The sequence below is a fragment of the Chiloscyllium plagiosum genome, chromosome 12, assembly GCF_004010195.1.
Source record: "Chiloscyllium plagiosum isolate BGI_BamShark_2017 chromosome 12, ASM401019v2, whole genome shotgun sequence".
NCBI classification, from domain to species: Eukaryota; Metazoa; Chordata; class Chondrichthyes; order Orectolobiformes; family Hemiscylliidae; genus Chiloscyllium; species Chiloscyllium plagiosum.
The window spans coordinates 14,830,789-14,851,809 of NC_057721.1; the positions used below are offsets into that span (position 1 = coordinate 14,830,789).

Sequence of the window (21,021 nt, forward strand, 5' to 3'; positions counted from 1 at the left end):
ATGGAAAACAACAGTGTTAGATCCCAGTGGGTACATCTGCTAGTTTAATGGGACAGAATGTTTAATACTGTGTATCTAACATCCATAGTTTCCACCAGTTTGCACTGTTTTCCCCCAGTGCTGCTTTCCTATATAACAAATTATCCCCAAATACATTGCATATGTTTCTTTGTTTGTGAAATAGACTATGGTACCAGCACAGAAGAGAGAATACCCAGTCATGCTGTAGGTCCAGTTACTGGTCCCTAGGGCTCCTTGGATGAGAAGTTTTAGCTGTTATAAATCAAGCATGCCAAGATGTGTCAGGTCTTCCTACTGATTTAAGTTTTTTCAATAATGTACCAAATGAGCTAGGAGCAACGTTCACCTGGTCACAGTTGAGGGTCTTAAATTTCTCACTGGCTTGCTGAGGCATTATACTATGCTTTGGTTGACTGTTTAATTGCTGCATCTACATTTTTTTTTGTTCAGCAGAGTATCAATTAGGATTGGAGAACAGGGATTAGTGGTAGTCATAACAGTCAAGTAGTACTTCTGATTTTCCATTGATACATTTTAATGAGGATGAAAATCACCCATGTAAGCAAGACAGCTAACCTGATTGTTTTAGCATTTTAATAAGTTAATATGTGTTAGACAGGTTGGCACTGAGTGACAATGTGACTCAAACACTGTCTAATTAGCCAGACAGCTTGTCTAACATCCAGTACTGGGTAAACAGACATTTCTTTCATTTAATTATTGGGAAGAACAAAGACCAAAACAATTGTTTATAGCAGGGATGGAAAACATTGTCTCATTGGTATGGAGTCCATCCCTGTTGGTCACCATCTCAGGTTTTAATGGACTAACTGTGGAGTTGTATTCAACCCATACTTGTTCTACCTCAAGAGTGCCTCAGGTGAATGAGGGCTCAGCAAACATTTTGAACTCGGTACACTATTTCAAAAACCCAGTGAAGCATTATTTATGAAGACTAAAAGAGTCAAGAGTGGGATTCACTTCAGTGATTTCTATTTGATTGCTGTGAAAATGCCAGACTTCAATGAAGAAACGTAGCAGTAAATGATAGCAATTTTTGGATTTCAGAAGTTGCAGTCAGTGTCAAAAGAGTAGAGACAGTGAACACAGAGTTTCGCCATTGTTACTGCCATAAAATTCAGGCTAGTAAAATACAGAGACAAGAATAGCCAACTGGCTTTTGTTTGACTTGTTTCTCAAAGCTGTCAAATGAAGACAATCCCAACCAGTAATGCAATCTTGAATGTGGTATCAGGTGTTTGTTCTTTTTTCCTTTCTGTCTGCTACGATTGCTTTAAAGGGAGACTTTACTGAGTTCAAGGCAACCTGCTTAGTGTGTGCAATGGGTTGTATTTGTCATAGGTTCACTTCATTGTCAGAAGAGCAAGATCCACACCAACAACTGCTACTGAAATCTGCTTTTAGATTGGAGCAAAAATGTAGCATTGAGTTAAAGTTTCAGCCTCACAGTCGGCTCAAGGAAAAAGTGAACGCTGGACATGTCCTTCAAAATTTGCACAAACTTCACAATACCAAAATCTAAGCAGACCAGTTGCATTCATTGCCAGCTAGTGCCCTGTAAGCTCTCAACTAGCAGCTCATGGGTTGCCTGACAATGTCAAACATTTTACAAGAGTGGTTGCAACAACAGTTAGATTAGGTTAGATTCAGTTGTGAAAGCAATGACAATTCTACACTTGAAGCAGAAACTCAATTAATTGAAAGAGCCACTATAAATGGAGCAATTATGTAAATATTTTAAACAGCACTTACTGGAGTTGTAGGCTTCTTAAATCATCTTTAGTGATATGTTTCAATACATCAGGCAACGTGTAACCTTCTGCACACATCTGGTGAAAAAAAAACAGCTTCTTAAGTTGACAAAAGCAAACAGTTCAATCTATTGGCTCCGAGAAATTTTTATCAATTTATTAACCTGAATCTACTATAATGAACGAAAAGTAGTATAAAAAAATCATCCAAAGTTTATTGTGATGATAGAGGAGAATAAACAGCCCATAAGAAAACATTAATGCACAAAAGAAACAGGCAAGTCATTTTTTAAAGTAACTGCACATCATTTTAAATTTAACCAGCAGGTGGTGCCAAAAACAGTGGCATTTTCATACATACCTGGATAAGGCAGGGTGGTCATTATGTTCTGGTCTGGTAATCAAGATAACACCTACTTTAATTATAGAGAATGAGAGCTAAAGTCTCATTTGAGTAAGTTCAAAATTTAAACTCAGATTAGCCAACCTGTTAAATTGGTAAAAGTGACCATAATTCTTTGGGATACATCGGTTCACTGATGTCTGGGGGTGACTACAGGTTGTCATCACCTAGTCTGACTGATTTGCAACTCCAGATTACTTGACATTGAATTGGCCAAGCCACTCAATTATATCAAAACCACTGTGGAGAATAACCAAGTAAAGCCAATGAAGAGCACCTGAGTACCATATTTACCCAAACAGTGGCATATGAAGAAAAGCAGCCCCTGTTACCGCTACCTCAGGGAGACTAGAACGCGGCAACAAATTCCAGCTTTTCCAGGGATACACACCACCCCAAAGTCAGTACCAATATCAAATGTATACATTGCGCAGAAAGGAATAAAGAGAGAGTGCAAGAGAAAATAATACCATGAAGAGTAAAGGTAGAGAAAAGGAGGGAGGAGGAATAAACAAAGTTCAGTAGAGCAATAGAGATACACTACTGATAGTAGGAGTAATAAAAATCATGAGCAACAGGAAGGATAGAGAAAACAGAAAGGAAGAGGAATGAAGAGAAGGAGGATCAGAGAGAGGAGGGAGAGAGAGAGAGACCAGTGGAGGGATAAGGAGATATAGTAAATAGAGAAAGCTTAATGAAACACACCAAAGAAAGGAAGGATAGAGAGAGGAGAGACACAACATAGAGGAAAAATAAAGACAATAGAAGGAATAAAGAGAGAGCAGACATAGTGAAAGTTGAATTTTTCGAGCTTTTTGTGTTTACAAGACATACCTGGTTAACTTCCCACATTGTGCACTACCACATCTAGCACCTTTACTTGATATGTCTGGGTTTGGGGTAAAGTGGGGAGATCAATATTTAGATTGGGTTAACTCTTGGGGACATTTAAAGCCTATTGGGTTGAAGAATAGGACTACCAAGAAGGGAATGTGTACCTTTGGGTTTTGCTAAGGCTGCTAAGAGGCTGAGCCTGCAAGTCACTGCTTTAAGAGCAACTGTTGTTTCTTTCTATCTTGCCATAAATGACAGCATGCAACAGAGATAAAAATGGTTGCTATCACACCCAGAGTGGGGCAGGGTGTTTCATTCTGACAGGGACAGAGGAAGGGGCAACAACATCACATGAAGTCCCATACAGCTCAGCTGAAAGACATGACCATGCTATATGGGAACCTTAAGCATTAAGCACTCCAACACCTCACCCCAAACAAAGTTGACTGCATGTCACAAAATGACAAAACCAATCCCACTAATGGCCGTAATGCAGTCTGGAAAGAGTGACCCTTGTTGCTAAAGTAGCAACCACCTGGTCACTTCATAGCTTGGACCATAAAATGTCACGCTAAGGATGGCTCAGTTTTATCCCGTCAATGCTGCAGTTGCAGCTAGGCAGACATTCGCTCACACAGCTGGTGATGTAAAGTGAACTTACTTTTATAAAGGTGAGAACATATTTACAGTGACAGGTCACCTGTGTGCCCTTGGAGGTCATCTTTGATTCCCTCCCACTACGCCTCAGTGCTGGAATGGTGGGAGCCTGCTCCACATTGATGGCCATTACCTTGGAGGTGACCCCAGGGAATGTTTGCATTTCAAAGGCCTAGACTTGCTGAGTATGCCCTACCCAGAGCAAAGTGCATCCTCCTCAGCCTGAAGGTCAGGGGTGAAGGGGGCAGGTAGGGTGGATATGCAAGGCCTGGCCACTCAAGAGGAGACTTCAGCAGGAGTGTATGTGGTTATTCCTCCAGTTGTGCGCCTATTGTCACTCACTAACCTGCTTCCTTATGAGGAAGGGGAACCTGGAGTGAGGACAATGCCCCGTCACCTTGATGAGCAGCAATGGTTACAGCCGTGTGGAGTGCAAGTCCGTGTGTATATCCAGCAGACACTGACGGTGCTGCACTTGGCTCTCCATGGATCCCTCCGCTGGGGACCAGACATTAACCCAAGTTAGCAGGGTTGCTGCAATTCTGTAACCTCGTGTCAGGTTGCCCTGTGCCACCAACAAATCCTGCCCGCTGTTCCTGTATGTATTTGTATCAAATCCTGAAAGATTGGCACCATGGGTCCTGTCGTGCCTGGGGCTGAGCAGAAGCTTGTCTTTGGTAGTCCTTTTCAGTGCCAATGACTTGGGGTATTTCTTCACTGGCAGCTGCTTGGCAGTGGCATGTCCACCAGCAGGTGCTCCCTACTCCAACCTAGATTAAGTACCCATGAGGTGTCATGATCTCAGCTGATGTAAGGTGCAGGAACCAGCCTTGCTGATGCTTTCCCTGAGGTTACAGTGCCCTCTTCCTCAGTGGTGCACGATGGCACCTCCTGTGGCATCACCTTGACAGCAGAGACAAAGCAAATACCTGCAGGAGGACAAAGGAACAAGGAACAAAAGTCCAGGTTATGTTGAGAATACATAGTCACAATGGGGTAATGGGAGGGTAACACAGCAATGGGTAACATGCCTTTTCCGCTTAGCATGACATGGATGATCCTACGTCTCCACAGGCTCTTGCCAGTGAGTGTCAAGATCTTTTCCTCATACAAGGTGAGGAACTGAAAGGCAGGTGGCCCCACCAACCAAACCTGGCTCTTCTGGTCTTATTATGGGCAGTTTCCCACTGGAATAAGAGAAGGGGAGGGACTGTGTGAGATGGCACAACTTTTGGTGCTGGTGCAGGTGAGGGAAAGGTGTCGAGTGCCCTGAGTGAGTGAGTCAGCAACGAAAAGGGCACGCAGGGTGAGCAGTGTGGAAGGATTGGGTCGGTGAGGGAAGATGATTGCATGCAACAGTGAGAGGGGTAGAACCTGAGCTTTGTTGGGAGGTGGGTTCAGTCGCAGAGATAGAGTGAGCATGAGGTAGCACTTCCCCTGATAGTGGGGAGAAGGTCATTGACCTTGTTGTTACACTGCTGCAGGTTACTTCGGCTGACTAAGGCTGCACTGACTGATGTGGCAACCTCAGTCCAGGCTGGCACAATCTGCTGTCGTGGCTTCTCCACAAGCCCTGGAAGCAGATGACGGTCTCCTCTGCATCACCCTATCCAGCAAGAACCCCAGGTCCCGCTCCACAAAGCAAAACTCCAGTTTTCCCTTGTCTTTCATCTCTGGGGTAAATGTCACGAATGGTACAGGGCTCCGCCGGACTGACTACACTTGACTGGGTGCACAACGCCCTTCTGAGTCTGGTGCCAGCACCAGGAATCCCAGAATGTCCTGCCAAATACACCTGCCTGCAGCAAGGGGGTATATCGGGTTAACATCAGACATGAGGGAGACCATGGGGTATGAAACCTAGTTAATAAAGCGGGTTTGAGATAACATGAGAAAACTCAGAGAAAGAAACCCTCCATGAAACCCAACAAAAATGAGACTGAGTCGATTTCTGGTAAGGTTCAACCCAACGATTTGGATGTGGGGACGCTAAGTAATACACTCAGGTTATTTGGTGACACAAAAACTGGATGGAAGTGAGAACTGTAAGGAGGACACAAAGAGACTTCAAAGAGCATTAAGATAGTCTGAAGGCCTGGGAAAGAATTTTGAACACGGTGCATACTGTGGAAAAATATAAATTTATCCATTTCTATTTTCGCTACCACAGTATTTCATAAATGGTGTAAATTGGAAAATGTTGGTATCTGAACGAAGGCCAGAATCCAGTAAGATGGTGGTGGAGTCGGACATCTGAACCCAGGGCACATCTGCTCTGTCCACTTGTCTTTATTTCTTTTCCCTCTTTCTTTCCCTCTTCTATTTTACTTTGCTCTTGTTCAAGAGCTCAGTCGCGATGATGGCATTGGCAGCGGGTGGGCCAAGCCCCCAGCCCCCAGCCCCCAGTCCCCAGCCCAGGCTCGTGGTGATAATTATGGGGATCCCGGCAGCTCCCGCGGTGACGAGGCGGTCCTAGCGCCAACATGTGGCTGCTGCAGTGGAGGCGGGTTTGGGTTCCCAGCAGTGCCTGCGTCCGGCGTGGCGGAAGTTCGTTCAGGTACCAGTATGGAACCTGGCAGCACCGGCAGTGGCTGTAATCAGCAAAGGGGTGGGTCCCCGAAGCAGACTCATAGCGGCAGCGGAGTTGCGTTTGGGCCGGTGCAGTGCCCAGCAACACTGGCGGTGGCTGAATTGGTCCAGTGGTGGTGAGGTGGAGGTGAGATGACTCCGAAGAGTGGCAACTCATTCCAGCATCAGCGGAGGGCCACCAGAGCCACGGCAGAGCACTTGACAGTCTTGACTGTTAACGTTGGACCGTTCTGCTTTATTCCTCTGCTTTTATATTCTGTGTTTTAAGACGACACCCAGAGAGTGGCCGCACTGCACAAGACTTTCCACTGCACTTTGTAACAAAATACACGTGACAATAAATAAAATCAAAATAAAATGTTGAAGTTCATGAGTCTCTGGAGGTTACTGTGCCAGCACAGCAAGAAATTAGGATGGCCAAATGCTAGGGGCCTTTATTGCAAAAAGAAATTGAATAAAGAAGCCATGCCATAACTTATCCAAAGTGCATCTTTTTTGGGGGGGTGGTGGATGGGGGTTTATTGTGTTCACTGACCAAAGGAAGGAGAGTTAGTTTAGTCAATCCGTTCAGACACCTTATGCCACACCTGTGGGGTAGGTGGATCTCGAACCCAGACCGCCTAGCCGAGGGGTAGGGACACTGTCATTGCACCACAACACTCTCTGAGGAAGTATATACTTGATAAAGATGGTTTGCTAAAAGGACTCACCAAACTAGATCCTGGGATGGCAAGATTGCCTCATGAGGAGACTGAGCCTGTATTCTCTGGGCTTGAGAAGGATGTGACCTCAGTGAGACATTCAATACTCTCACAGAAATCGACAAGGCAGATACAGGAAAGACATCTTCCCTGGCTTTGAGTGGCTAGTGGCTGGAGTGCTGAACCACAGGGCAGTGGCAGAATAAGGGGCAAGTCATTTAGAACCGGGAAGAGGAGGAATTTCCTTATGAAGACTGTGATGAATCTTTGTATTCTCGAACCCAGAGGACGGCAGAGGTTTATTCATCAACTATGTACCAATAGATTTCTAGACATGAAAGACATAAAGGGGTATTGAGTTGGGCAGGAAATTGGCATTGAGATAGAAGATCAGCCATTAGACAGACACACCAAAGAAAGGAGGATACATTCTTTACATGAAAAAGAGTGGAAGGATGCAGAAGGAGAAAGAGAAAGGTGTGATAAACAAAGAGGAACCCATGAGAAGGAAGAGGGTGAGAGAATATGAATGAGGACTGGAGAGTAAATAAGGGGAGATTAATGGAAATAAATGCAAAACAATAATAAGACAAATTATTAATACCACTAAAAAAATCTCCTCTGGCCCATATCCAAGGAATCTACATCAAAAACAGTTTTAAGCCATTCTGTTAAACAGTCATCCGTTGACAAGAGCATTTTTGAATGTTTACTCAATGTTGCATCTTAGATACTAGCCGTTACCCTGTTTATTGTAACTGGATCTGCTCCTTGCTCTTGAAGCCATTCAGTAAGCTCTCGATCCGTTCTGTGATGATCAGGAGGGTTTGGCACTGAAGGAACTGAATGGAGAAGACAATGCAGTCAGCTATTCAGTCTCAGTCAGAACCATTCTTTTTAATAAAGAGCTAAAACAAGAATCAGCTGAGATGGACAAAATAAATGACTAAACATTTCAAAAGAAGTTACAACCGGTTTTCATGACTAAATAAATGCAGATGTGTTTTGGTTAACAGGAGTGGTTAAACCGTAAATTCCTGTGTGTTTGGAGTGTGTGGATGAGTGTTTTATTCTACGTTTGCTTCAATATGCACTAAAAGATACAGAGAAGGAAGATAACCTGCAGTGGGCAGTTTTGAGAGTGCTACCCGTCTAGCAGCTTCATTTTCAATTTACCTGTTGGATTGGATTTTAACTGAAGAAGATACACATCCTGCTGTATCTGCTCAATTGTTTGTTGAAGAAGCTTCTGATACTCTTTCTCCTTCTGGACCAAGTCTTCCAAAAGCCTACAGGGTCACAATGAGAACATCTCACAACTCAACGAGCAACTAAAAATTGTGTTTATATAGTGCGTTTCATGATCCCAAGATGTTCCAAAGGCCTTTTACAGACCATGAGGTACTCTTGAAGTGTTATAACTCGTGTCGCACATGGAAGGTAAACAGAGACATCTTCATTATCAATTCAGCTTTCAACCATTTTCCTTACTTATGCAATAAACAGAGAACATTACCACAGAGTGAGTTAACACACAGTATTCAAATGTGTTCAGATTACATGATAACTAATAGGATAAACAATTTACAATCTTGAAATTAGGATTATGTTTATAGTTAGATAATGATGGGGGAATATTCTTACAATTTATCGAAGATTGGTAAAGGAGGATGAGCATTCAGTTGCTTTAAACTTCAACTCTTCAATGATTGACTGTATATCTAAATTCTATTCAGATCTCTGTCACAATCTCTAGGTACCCCAAAGTGCTCCATAGTTAATTATTTTTTAAAATGAAGTCCCCTCTGCAATTTTGAAAGTGCAACAAAATATCTGCAAAAAGCAAGATCCCAGAAGCTACAGTGAAATACATTAGCAGATCATTATCTTTCAGTGTTGGTTGAGCAATATGTACTTGCAAGGGATCTGCAGATCTCCACTATTCTGCTTCGACAAAGTGCCCTGGGATCGTTAATGTCTATCCAAGAGACAGTGTCTCTGGAAGACAGCACAGCACTCCTTCAGTAGTGAACTGAATTGTCAGATGAAATTTGAACTCACAACCTTTAATCTGAAAGGTGTAGGAACCTGCCACTAAGGATAACATCAAGGTTCAACTTTGCTGTGGTCTTGTAAAACACTAAAGTTGTAGATGATTGGAAACAGCAAATGTAATGTCACTGTTTAAAAAAAGGAGGTAGACACAAGATGGGGAACTATAGACTGGTTAGCTTAACTTCTGGAGTGGGGAAATGCTTAAGGCTATTATCAAGGAAGAAATAGCAAGGCAGATAGATAGAAATTGTCCCATTGGGCAGATGCAACATGGGTTCATGAAGCGCAGGTCATGCTTGACTAATCTACTGGAATTCTATGAAGACAGTATGAGCATAGTGGATAATGGGAATCCAGTAGATGTGGCATACCTAAATTTCCAAAAGGTATTTGACAAGGTGCTGCACAAGAGGCTGCTACATAAGATAAACATGCAAGATGTTATGGGCAATATATTAGCATGGATAGAGGATTGGTTAACTAATTGAAAGCAAAGAGTGAGGATAAATGATTGCTTTTCTGTCTGAGTAGTGATGTACCTCAGAGATCAGTGTTGGGACTGCATTAATCACAATTTATATAGACGATTTGGAGTTGGGGGCCACATGTAGTGTGTCAAAGTTTGCAGATGACACTAAGATGAGTGGTAGAGCAACGTGTGAGAGGACTGTGAAACTTTGCAAAGGAACGTAGATAGATAAAGTGAGTGGGCAAAGGTCTGGGAGGTGGAGTACAATGTTAATAAATGTGAAGTCATCCATTTTGGTCAGAATAACAGTAAAAAGGACTATTACTTGAATGGTAAAATTTGCAGCATGCTGCTGTGCTGAGGGACCTCAGTTGCTTGTGCATGAATCACAGAAGGTTGGTCTGCAGGTACAACAGGTAATTAGTTGAAACTTTATTGCTGGAACAGCACAGCAGGTCAGGCAGCATCCAGGGAACAGGAGATTCGACGTTTCGGGCACAGGCCCTTCTTCAGGAAGAAGCCTGTGCCCGAAACGTCGAATCTCCTGTTCCCTGGATGCTGCCTGACCTGCTGTGCTGTTCCAGCAATAAAGTTTCAACTTTGATCTCCAGCATCTGCAGACCTCACTTTCTCCCACAACAGGTAATTAGGAAGGCAAATGGAATTTTGTCCGTCACTGCTAAAGGGATTGAGTTTAAAAGCAGGGATGTTATGTTGTAGCTGTATAGGGTACTGCTGAGGCCACACCTGGAATACTGTGTGCAGGTTTGGTTTCCTTATTTGAGAAGGGATGTACTGGCACTGGAGGGGGTTGAGAGGAGGTTCACTAGGTTGATTCTGGAGTTGACAGGGTTGGCTTATGAGGATGGGCTGAGTAGATTGGGATTATGTTCAACGGAATTTAGAAGAATGAGGTGGGATCTTATAGAAACATTAAAGTATGAAGGGAATAGATAAGATAGAATTAGAGAGGATGTTTCCACTGGAGGGTGAAACTACGACAAGAGGGCATAACCTCAGAATTAGAGGGAGCAGATTTAGAACTGAATTGAGGAAGGCAAATGGAATTTTGTCCGTCACTGCTAAAGGGATTGAGTTTAAAAGCAAGGAGGTTATGTTGTAGCTGTATAGGGTGCTGCTGAGGCCACACCTGGAATACTGTGTGCAGGTTTGGTTTCCTTATTTGAAAAGGGATGTACTGGCACTGGAGGGGGTGGAGAGGAGGTTCACTAGGTTGATTCTGGAGTTGACAGGGTTGGCTTATGAGGATAGGCTGAGTAGATTGGGATTATGTTCAACGGAATTTAGAAGAATGAGGTGGGATCTTATAGAAACATTAAAGTATGAAGGGAATAGATAAGATAGAATTAGAGAGGATGTTTCCACTGGAGGGTGAAACTACGACAAGAGGGCATAACCTCAGAATTAGAGGGAGCAGATTTAGAACTGAATTGAGGAGGAACTTCTTCACCCAGAGGGTTGTGAACTTATGGAATTCCCTGCCCAGTGATGTGGTTGAGGCTTCCTCAGTAAACATTTTCAAAGCCAAGGTAGATAAATTTTGGAACAGTGAAAGGACTGAGGATTACAGTGCGAGGGCAGGTAAGTGGAGTGAGGTCATGAAAAGATCAGCTATGATCTTATTGAATGGCAGAGCGAGCTCAAAGGGCCAGAGGGCCTACTCCAGCTCCTGCTTCTAGTTGTTAAGGTCTTATGATGACACCCAGGAATGAGTTTCTATCTTCAGACTCAAGATGGACAAAGACTTAATATCTAAAATTAAAACAAGGTGGTGGGGAAAGTCAAGAGGTCTGTGGAGAGAGAAAGAAATAACAATTCAAATAAAATGTGACATTTCATCAGAACTGTGCCCATGGAGAATCACTTTGAACTGGAAATGCTAACTTTGTTTGTTTCTCTCTCCACAGATACTGCCAGACCTGCTGAGTTTCTTCAGCAGTTTCTCATTCTATTTCAGATTACCACAACGTGCAGCTCTTTGTGTGTATATAAAGGCTCAATACCGGTTAGTCTCCAGTCTCAGTTCTCTCAGCTGCACACTCAGAGGATTTTGTAGGTGCTGAAAGTCTTGCGATGCGAGTGAACTAAAATTGCTCGCTTTTGGAGTAACAGGAGGGTCCTTGTTTTCAGATTCCTCTTCCTGTAGGTACATGGGCTCTTCCACCTCATCTGTATCTTTGTCCAGCCCTTCTCCCTCAGAGGTAGTGCCAAAATGAGAGCGCAACTCTAAAAGGTCAAATAGCCTTTGAAATATTAGTGTCTAAGCATTAACAAAACAAAACATAAAACTAAAAGATGTGTTCCTTCTTTAACTTTTAATGGAAGCCACTATTTATTTAATGTCCTTCACGATCTTGTGCAATATGTTCTTTGAGATATGGAGGATATTGTAGTTGTCCAGTAGGGAGGGATGGAGGAAGAAGATACAAAATATTGGTTCAGGATTGTCTGGATTATCATATTATGGATCAGGCTTGATAGAGTCTTTGAATTTTACGGTCCCTCAATTTTGGCTTGTAAGACCAATGTTGCCATGTGGCTACAGTTAATGTCGGCATTCCCAATACAAGAAGGTTACCATCTCAGAAAGAAATGCTCGGGACCAGCTGTTTTTCGGAATTCTGAATTTTTCGGTTTTCAGAATGGTGGCATGGTGGCTTAGTGGTTAGCACTATTGCCTCACAGCGCCAGGGACCCAGGTTTGATTCCTGCCTTGGGTAACTGACTGTTTGGAGTTTGCACATTCGCCCTGTGTCTGCGTGGGTCTCCTCTGGGTGCTCTGGTTTCCTACCACAATCCAAGGATGTGCAGGTTAGGTGAATTGGTCATGCTAAATTACCCAAAGTCAGGGGTGAATATGGGGAATGGGTCTGGATGGGTTACTCTTCGTAAGGGTCGGTATGGACTTGTTGGGGCAAAGGGCCTGTTTCCATATTGTAGGGAATCTAATCTGGTGAAATTTTTAAAAATCTTACCCGAGAAGCAGACTTCTAACTAAGAATGTGCTTGGCCATGCTCCCCACTCCCCCCCCATCAATGTCGCATCTGAGTGACACATATTGAGTGGGTGTCGACTTGGGGGCATTCACAGAGAAACCCCAGGCCTGTCAGCTCTTGGCCACATCCCCCATGTTGCACCTGAGTGACACACATCGAGTGGGTGTCCACTTGGGTTAATTGTTTGCTCGCCAAATAACCTTGTTCATAAGAAAAAAAAATCATGACAAAAAACCTTCGGATTTTGGAGCTTTTTGGTTTTTGGATGTTCAGATAAAGGATCTTCTACCTGTAACTCTGACTGGAATTCTAACTATTTTCTAATCAACTGCTTAAACTCGTTATGAGACTTCAGTTCAGGGCTCCCGTCCAGAGGTCAGGAGACTACCACTGCACCACAACAACCCTGTTGATTGGTATTCTATTGACAAGTTGGTAATTTCACATGGGTTTCCATTGATGTTACTATCTATTCTTTCATTGTAAGGTACAGACTTCAATTTTACCATTATCCAGGGTCTAATACATTGTACATTATGTGCAATACCTGTGGAATTCTGATCTGAACAGCATAGTGTTTGGATTGTCATACAACTTATAACATGCTTAATAAATGCATAAAAACTGCTTGTGGCATAGCCATGCAAGTAAAGAGCAAATGAAGAGATTAGAGAAAAAAAATGGCCAAAGAACTTGTGAGAACTTGCAATCAACAAGTTGAAATTTACAATGAACTGGATGATCATATCAGTGTTGAGACAAACACAAGGGAAGTTATGGTTAGTAAAGTTTGCCTTGCCATGAACCAAAAGAAAAGCAAGCTGAAATTGAGTTTGACCAAATATGGTCAGAACTAGCAAACATGTGACATTGCAGCAGTGGAATTCAGCTTACGGGTGGCATGGTGGCTCAGTGGTTAGCGCTGCTGCCTCACAGCGCCAAGGACCTGGGTTCAATTCTAGCCTTGTGCGACTGGCTGCATGGAGTTTATACATTCTCCCTGTGTCTTCATGGGTTTCCTCCCAGTCTAAAGATGTGCAGGTTAGTGGATTGGCCGTGCTGATAAAGCATGATGCTGGAAAAGGCACAGACTGTCTAGCTCTTCAGATACTGTCAGACCTGCTGTGCCTTTTCTAGTGCCACGTTTTATCAACTCTGACTCTCCAGAATCTACAGTGCTCACTTTTGCCTGGATTGGCCATGCTAAATTGCCCCTAGTGTCCAGGCTAGGTGGATTAGCCATAGGAAATGCAAGGTTACAGGGATAAGAGAGGAGTGTGGGTCTGGATGGGATGCTCTTCAGAGGATCAGTGTGGACTCGATGGGCTGAATGGCCTGCTTCCACACTATTGGGATTCTAGATAATTTAAAAAGACAAAGAAGGAATAGATTGGCACTACAGACAGTAAGGAAAATGTGTCTGGATAAATCATTGTGGGATTGATTATCTGGGATCAGTTCCATTCCGCAGCAACACTAAGCAATGGGAATTATTATGTTAGATCCAAAAAGAATTTAGCAAAGGCACAGCCACAGGCAAGTAGAAGCAACAGTGTCCATCTTTGGTATTATTCTAGGAGTAAGGGCTGAGGTAACTGTCTTCCAAAACTTGACTTCTGATAACGAATGGGACTTTGCTACAACGGGACGAAATTAGTTTACTTAACATATTCTCTCTGGAGCCAAAATGCCATAAAATAAAATTTGAGGCTTAAAAGATGAAGAGGAGAGAGATTCCAAAGGTGAGGAATTGAGTACCTGGGATGAGGATGGTGACTGCCGCTTGGACTGCACGGCGGATAATGTTATCCATTGCAAACATCCAGTGAGGCTTTATGTGATGGTGTCTCAAAACCTTATTAATCTGAAGCACGGCAAAATAAAGAACAAGAGTTACATCTTGTGTAGCACTCTTTATCCTTTTTCAGAGAAGTGGAACTAAACTAAACCATCAAATAAATCCACCAATCGCTGAACAAGAACTCATTTATCCACTTGTCAATATATTAGTAACAAAGGGCATCACAACTCAAAAGCACCAGATTTAGTAGAAATGTATTTATACACATTAAAATACAGAAAGTGCTTATTAAAACTAAATAGACATTAAGGCGTGACTCAGTTTCCTTCTTCATGTGTGTAACTATGAAATGGTATGAAGAAAGAGGCAGTAATCCTACGAACGTACCCACATAGGATGTAGGTGAGGGGGGAGGTGTGGGTGCAGGTTTTGCAATCATCCAAGGCCCCAAAGGAGCCTTCCACAACCATCAGAGTTTCACCTGCACCTCCACACATGTCATTTACTGTATCTGTTGCTCATGATGCGGTCTCCTCTACACTGTGGAGACAGGACGCCTACTCGCAGAGTGCTTCAGAGAAGATCTCCAGGACACCCACACAAATCAACCCCACTGCCCCGTGGATGAACACTTCAACTCCCCCTCCCACTCTGCTGAAGACATGCAGGTCCTGGACCTCCTCCACCGCCACTCCCTAACCACCTTGACGCCTGCAGGAAGACCGCCTCATCTTCCGCCTCGGGACCCTTCAACCCCAGGACAACAATGTAGACTTCACCAGTTTCCTCATTTACCCTACCCCCACCTTACCCCAGTTCCAACCTTCCAGCTCAGTACTGTCCTCATGACCTGATTCTCCTGCTCCTTGGATGCTGCCTGACCTGCTGTGCTTTTCCAGCACCTCACTCTCAACTCTAATCTCCAGCATCTGCAGTACTCACATTCGCCACAGATTCTTAAGTACAAATTCTTGGGGGAAAAAAATGAGAAAAATAAAGAAAAGGTCCAACCTTCATGCCATCTCAGGCACAAAAGCACAACATCATCAGAATCAATTAGAAAAATAAAGAAATTAAAAGTTCAGAATAACAGTCCTTCCAACTCAGTCCACACTTGGCTTCACATTGAGGCCAGGAGTGGATGCTGACTTCATTCAAGGCTCAAGAATGGGAGGTACGAAGAGTTGAAACAGACTCCAGCTGAGGAGTTCTAATCCATTGCCATCTTGCAGTAAAACAAAAAAAAGTTAATTATCATGCACAGAGTTCCTTGTTACCAAGTTAACTTCTTCATCTCTTTAATCTCTGTGGCTTTATTCACCGTATATTATTTTAAATTTAGAATACTTGCTTCTTTCTCTTTTTTTTTCTGTTCTTATTTGCAGGTTTGACCATGTTGACTTTGTCTCCCTTCTTTGTTGGCAGAGTCAGCTGCTCCTGGTCTGTTATCTTTTCTCTGACCAACCATCTCCAATGTGTCTCTACCACTACGCCTTTATGAGCTCCATAGCCACTATTCACTTCATTGCTTAACCAATTCCGTGCGAAACTATGGAAATCACGCACTTAATACCACCATGAATTGAAGTCATTTTGCCGGATCTTCGTTGCATCAAAATCCTTTCCCTGCTTAAGGTTCAAATACACAAGTGTTGTCCAATTTCAATTATACACCTCACAGTTGGATGCAAGACTCTTGGCACCAAATATTCAAGTAAACTTTCATTCAACAACATACAATGAGCACTAGCTCAAATGTTTCATCTTATGCCAGTGGATGTCACAAGTTGCCCCGGTATAGAACAATTTGAGCACTACTGAATGCATCATTCCATTGCCTGAAGACTTACCGCATCCTGGAAACCAAACAGAACCAGCTGAAACTGGTTTATGGAGATACCATCAAAATCCAAGTCCAGTTTGATTTTGGAGATGGTGTTGGCCATCACTCTTCGCTCTGGGGAACGAACAAAATCCCGCAAAATACCAATAATCTGTTTAATGTGGTCAACTGACAGCTTAAGCTCTTCGTGCCCCTACAAAATAAAACATCCAGTTATTAAGTGTATCTGGAAAATGGTGGGGAGGTCAGTGTGATGACTGTGAACTAACCATTCTATTTCTGATACAAGCAAATTTGATGCCGATACCTGGTAGCCATAATGGGGAAGAGCTCCATTCTGCCAAATCTTAAGGTGAACAGCATAGGATTTATTTTAAAATGAAAATTAACTATTCAACAGGTTAACATTAAGAGCAGCTGGGATCACATATATGGCAATAAATACTTGATCCTCGGTGAACGAGGCAAAAGTATTTCATGTAACCACTCTCGGGAAAGATACTCATTCTGCATCACATGTAACAACTTACAGTGTGGAAAAGCCTACTTACCTGTGTCAGACTTTCCAACAGGTTGGAAACAACCTGATTCTCATCCACAATCAAGATTTTGTGAAGAATGGATCTGCGTTCACTGTCTTTCTTCAACAGGAAGAGGCCTGTGTCTATCTCATCGGAAGAAACTGGACTGCTTCGATCTTTAGAGGACGAAGGTACATCAGGGATACTGTGTTATTGAACAATTAGAGGCAGATTAGAGGGAAAATTCTGAAGAATTATCAACAAAAAAACAGTACATTTCCAAGATACTGTCATCTCTTAATTCTGCATTTTGCACGCGATTGAAGACACATCCGACATCAATTAAGGTATCCATTCATAATGGAGGTCATTCCAAAGATCAATCAAGCACAACTAAACAACTACTTATATTTACACAGAACTGTTAGCACCAGGAGTGAAAATATTTTAATGATTTTCATGAACTCCCTTCCCATTTTAAAAACGTGGTAATATTACCTTCTGTATTTATGTTGGCATGTGGGGCAATTGGACTCAAAAGCAGAATTATAAGGATTCATCAATATCCCCAATAGTCATCACAATTCCTTTAAAACTTCTATTAAAGCCACAACAAACATGGAAGTAATTCTTTTACTACATAATACAATATTTAAAGACCAAGGTAGCAACAAATATGTTTTTAACAAAATAAGTAACACAGACTTCTTTATACATGGGTGAATACCTGAAAATGATGTCCAGAGATTGGTTAGGTCACAGCTAAATGGTTGCATGGTTGTCTTTACTTGAGGTGTAACAACTGCATTAATGTACAGTATGATAGATGCCTCAAAAGGTGCTAATACAGAAAAGCAAATCTTTATGATTACATTAAATTGAATTATCCAACTGACAGAGCCCTTTACAACAGTATCCTTTCTTTCTGCCATGCCACCCCTCCTCCCCAACGTAACAGCTCGTGAACTTTTTCAGCCTTACATCAGAGACTCCACATGCAGTTGCAAGGAATTCACTCCATGTTTTCCTGGTTCTCAGTTAGCTAGCTATTTTAACGTTGATTGAGTTGTAACTGTGCACTCCCCTTTGCAAACTGCTCTCCCCTTTATAGATCCTCTCCATGTCTGCTATCCCTCACTTCCCCTTGTAGCCCTGCAACCTATTTTTAGTCCCGTTCCATCCTCACTGTTTTTAGCCCTTCACTCCCTTTCTCAACCTCTTTCCCAACTTATAGCCCCTCCCCCCATCCTTCACAGCAACTCCCCCTCACCTCTGCCTCTTTTCCCACTGCAGTTTCTCCTCCTCCATTTGCAAAACTCCCAAAGTGGTAGGAAATCAGATAAAACAAACTGTAACCTTGCTAAAGATAAAGCCATTAGTATTAGCCATTCGCCATTAAGCAGCATCTTGGAGGCAGAGAGAGGGGAAACAATCTGATCTCCCCTCATAAGACAGTCCTGTCAGATACCAGCCTAGTGACCCCACCCCACTATGGCAAATATATCCTTACTTAGTTAGAGAGGCTAAAACTATGTGCAATGCTCCCCAGTATGATCTCACCAAGGGCCTGTATACCTGCAGTAAGACCATCCTTACTTCTGAACTTAAATTCTCTTACAATGAAGGTCAATATATCATTTGCCTTCATAATTGCCAGCTGCACCTGCCTGTCCAGTTGCATTGACTGGTGTACAAGGATACTCAGATCCCTATATACATTCACACTTCCGAAGATATCACAATTTAAATAATACTCCTCCTTTCTGTTTTTCACACCGACCTGAATAGCTTCATATTCTGTCATGTGTTTGCTCACTCACTCAACTGGTCTGAAACACCCTGAGGTCTCCTTTCATCCTCCTCACTACTCACAATCCTGCCTGTTTTTTTTTTCATTTGCAAACTTAGAGACGTGGCATTTGGTTTCCTCATCAAGATCATTTATATATTATGAAACGCTTGGGACCAAGCGCTGATCCTTGAGGTACCCCACTAATGCCACTATCTACTACTTGGAAAATACTAACTTATTCCCATTCTCCTTTTCGTGTCAATCAATTCTTGATCCATGCCCCTCTATTCATTACCCCCTATGCCATATGCATTAACTTTGCTGACTAACTTCTTGTAATAGACCTGATCAAAAGCCTTCTAAAGATCAAAACACCTTGCATTCACTTATCTGGTCGACTAGACATATCCTAAAAAATCTCCAATAGATTTGTTAAGCATGATTTGTCTTTCATAGACCCATGCTGACTTTGTCCAATTTCACGTATATTTACCACATGGCAAGATTCTGCCCATCAAATCTACACTAACTCTTCTGAAGACCAATCACATTTATACCTCTGCCCTGTTTCTCACCCTGAATCCCTGAATATTATTCTCTGGAGAGAAAGGGGAAAATATTAATACTCACTAGTTACTTCATACAACTGCACTTACCATTGCATTTAATTTTACAAAACGTGCTTCTAAGCCACTGTAAATCCCAAACACAAAATCTTTCTTTGAATTCTAAATGGATGCTAAGGAGCAAATAGAGATCTGAATTGAAGTTGGATAAATTATGATTTTTTAAAAAAAAGACTCCTCTAAAAATAATTTCTACAACAATACAATTGGAAGTAGATGAGCTCAATGTATAAGGAACCCTGGTGAGACGTGAGAACTTCTTCAATCTGTCGTCACAATGGAAGTTTCGCATTCCTGGAACCATTCTTGTAAATGACTTCTGCACTCTCTCCAATACAAGCAGACCTTTCCTATAATGTGGCACCCACAACTGTACATAATGCTCCAATTGAGGTCTAACAAGTGTCTTCGTTGGCTTGTACTCTATGCCTCCATTAAGAAAGCTGAAAACATTGTATGCTTTCAACTGCTTTCTCCACCAGTTCTACGTTGAAACTTTATTGCTGGAACAGCACAGCAGGTCAGGCAGCATCCAGGGAACAGGAGATTTGACGTTTCGGGCACAGGCCCTTCTTCAGGAATGAGCAGAGAGTGTTCAGCAGGAGAAGATAAAAGGTAGGGAGGAAGGACTTGGAGGAGGGGCGTTGGAAATGTGATAGGTGGGAAGAGGTCAAGGTGAGGGTGATAGGTCGGAGTAGGATGGAGGCGGAGAGGTCAAGAAGAAGACTGCAGGTCAGGAAGGCGGTGCCGGGCGGGAAGGATCCGGCTGAGACAAGGTGGGGGGAGGGGGGATGAAGAAACTGGTGAAATCCAAGTTCATCCCCTGTGGTTGGAGGGTCCCCAGTCGGAAGATAAGACGCTCCTCCTCCGACCGTCGCATTGTTGTGGTTTGGCGGTGGATGAGTCCAATGACCTGCATATCCTCGGTGGAGTGGGAGGGGGAGTTGAAATGCTGTGCCACAGGTTGGTTGGGTTGGTTCGTCCGGGTGGCCCAGAGGTGCTCTCTGAATCGCTCCGCAAGTAGGCGGCCTGTCTCCCCAATATAGAGGAGGCCACACCGGCTGCAGCGGATGCAGTAGATGATGTGGGTGGAGGCGCAGGTGAATCTGTGGCGGATATGGAAGTTTCCTTTGGGGCCTTGGAGAGAAGTGAGGAGGGAGGTGTGGGCGCCTCTACCCTCTGGCCAATAATACGGTCCCAGCACTGTCCGTACGGTTGTAGCAGCCTCCTAGCAAGGTGTGCTCTCTACGGGTGGGACTTCTCTACCCTCCCGGCCACCACCACTAGTCAGTACTTGCCAGTCGGCTGGGAATGCTGGCTCAATAGGCTGTGCTCTCTACCGGGACTCCTCTACCCTCTTACAACAGTTAATACAGTTAACACTTATTCTCCCCAGATATGCACTGACATTTTTTTAAACTCAGTCTGTAGCAAGTTAAACATTACAATCAGTATACATTTTAAACTGTGTCTTTGGCCCGGTCTGACTCATTCCGTTTGCAGGTACAAACCCCGGCTACCCGATCATGGCCTTCAACCAGGGCACCAGTAATAAGAACCCTGCTCTCAGCGCCAATTGTTGTGGGGAAAATCACCAGCCTCTGAGTCAGAGTCGGGGTTCAACAACAGAGTTTATTGCACAAGGAAATACCGCAGCTCCGGGGAGAGAGCGGCACCAACAGCACAGTGGTCAGCTGCGAGTCTTCTCTCAACCCGGAGCTCATGTCAAGATGTTCTTGTATATTTAGTGATATAATAGGTCAGTGATGAGGTTATTGTCTCTGTAACATAGTTTGTTTGTTATAATCATCGCAGAATTGTTTATAATTTTGGGGCAGTCATTGTCAGTTCCAGTGCAGCCTTTGTTAATTTCAGCGCGGTCATTGTCAGTTTCAGTGCAGACATTGTCAGTTTCAATG

General features: G+C 43.1%; 1 protein-coding gene across 2 annotated transcripts in view; it reads right to left on the reverse strand.

The window, feature by feature from the left end:
- The window catches only part of map3k15 (mitogen-activated protein kinase kinase kinase 15), a 137,445-nt gene that overhangs the window by 108 nt on the left and 116,316 nt on the right, over nucleotides 1-21,021 (reverse strand). The window contains exons 22-28 of one of the 2 annotated variants that reach the window (XM_043700555.1): nucleotides 16,715-16,889; nucleotides 16,171-16,356; nucleotides 14,278-14,383; nucleotides 11,526-11,748; nucleotides 8,154-8,266; nucleotides 7,722-7,819; nucleotides 1,795-1,871 (exon numbers count right to left, since the gene is read on the reverse strand). In XM_043700555.1, coding sequence (XP_043556490.1) covers nucleotides 1,795-1,871; nucleotides 7,722-7,819; nucleotides 8,154-8,266; nucleotides 11,526-11,748; nucleotides 14,278-14,383; nucleotides 16,171-16,356; nucleotides 16,715-16,889 — 978 coding nt within the window. Of the gene's footprint in view, nucleotides 1-1,794; nucleotides 1,872-7,721; nucleotides 7,820-8,153; nucleotides 8,267-11,525; nucleotides 11,749-14,277; nucleotides 14,384-16,170; nucleotides 16,357-16,714; nucleotides 16,890-21,021 lie in introns of those variants that run through there. The other variant, XM_043700556.1, reaches the window with a different exon arrangement.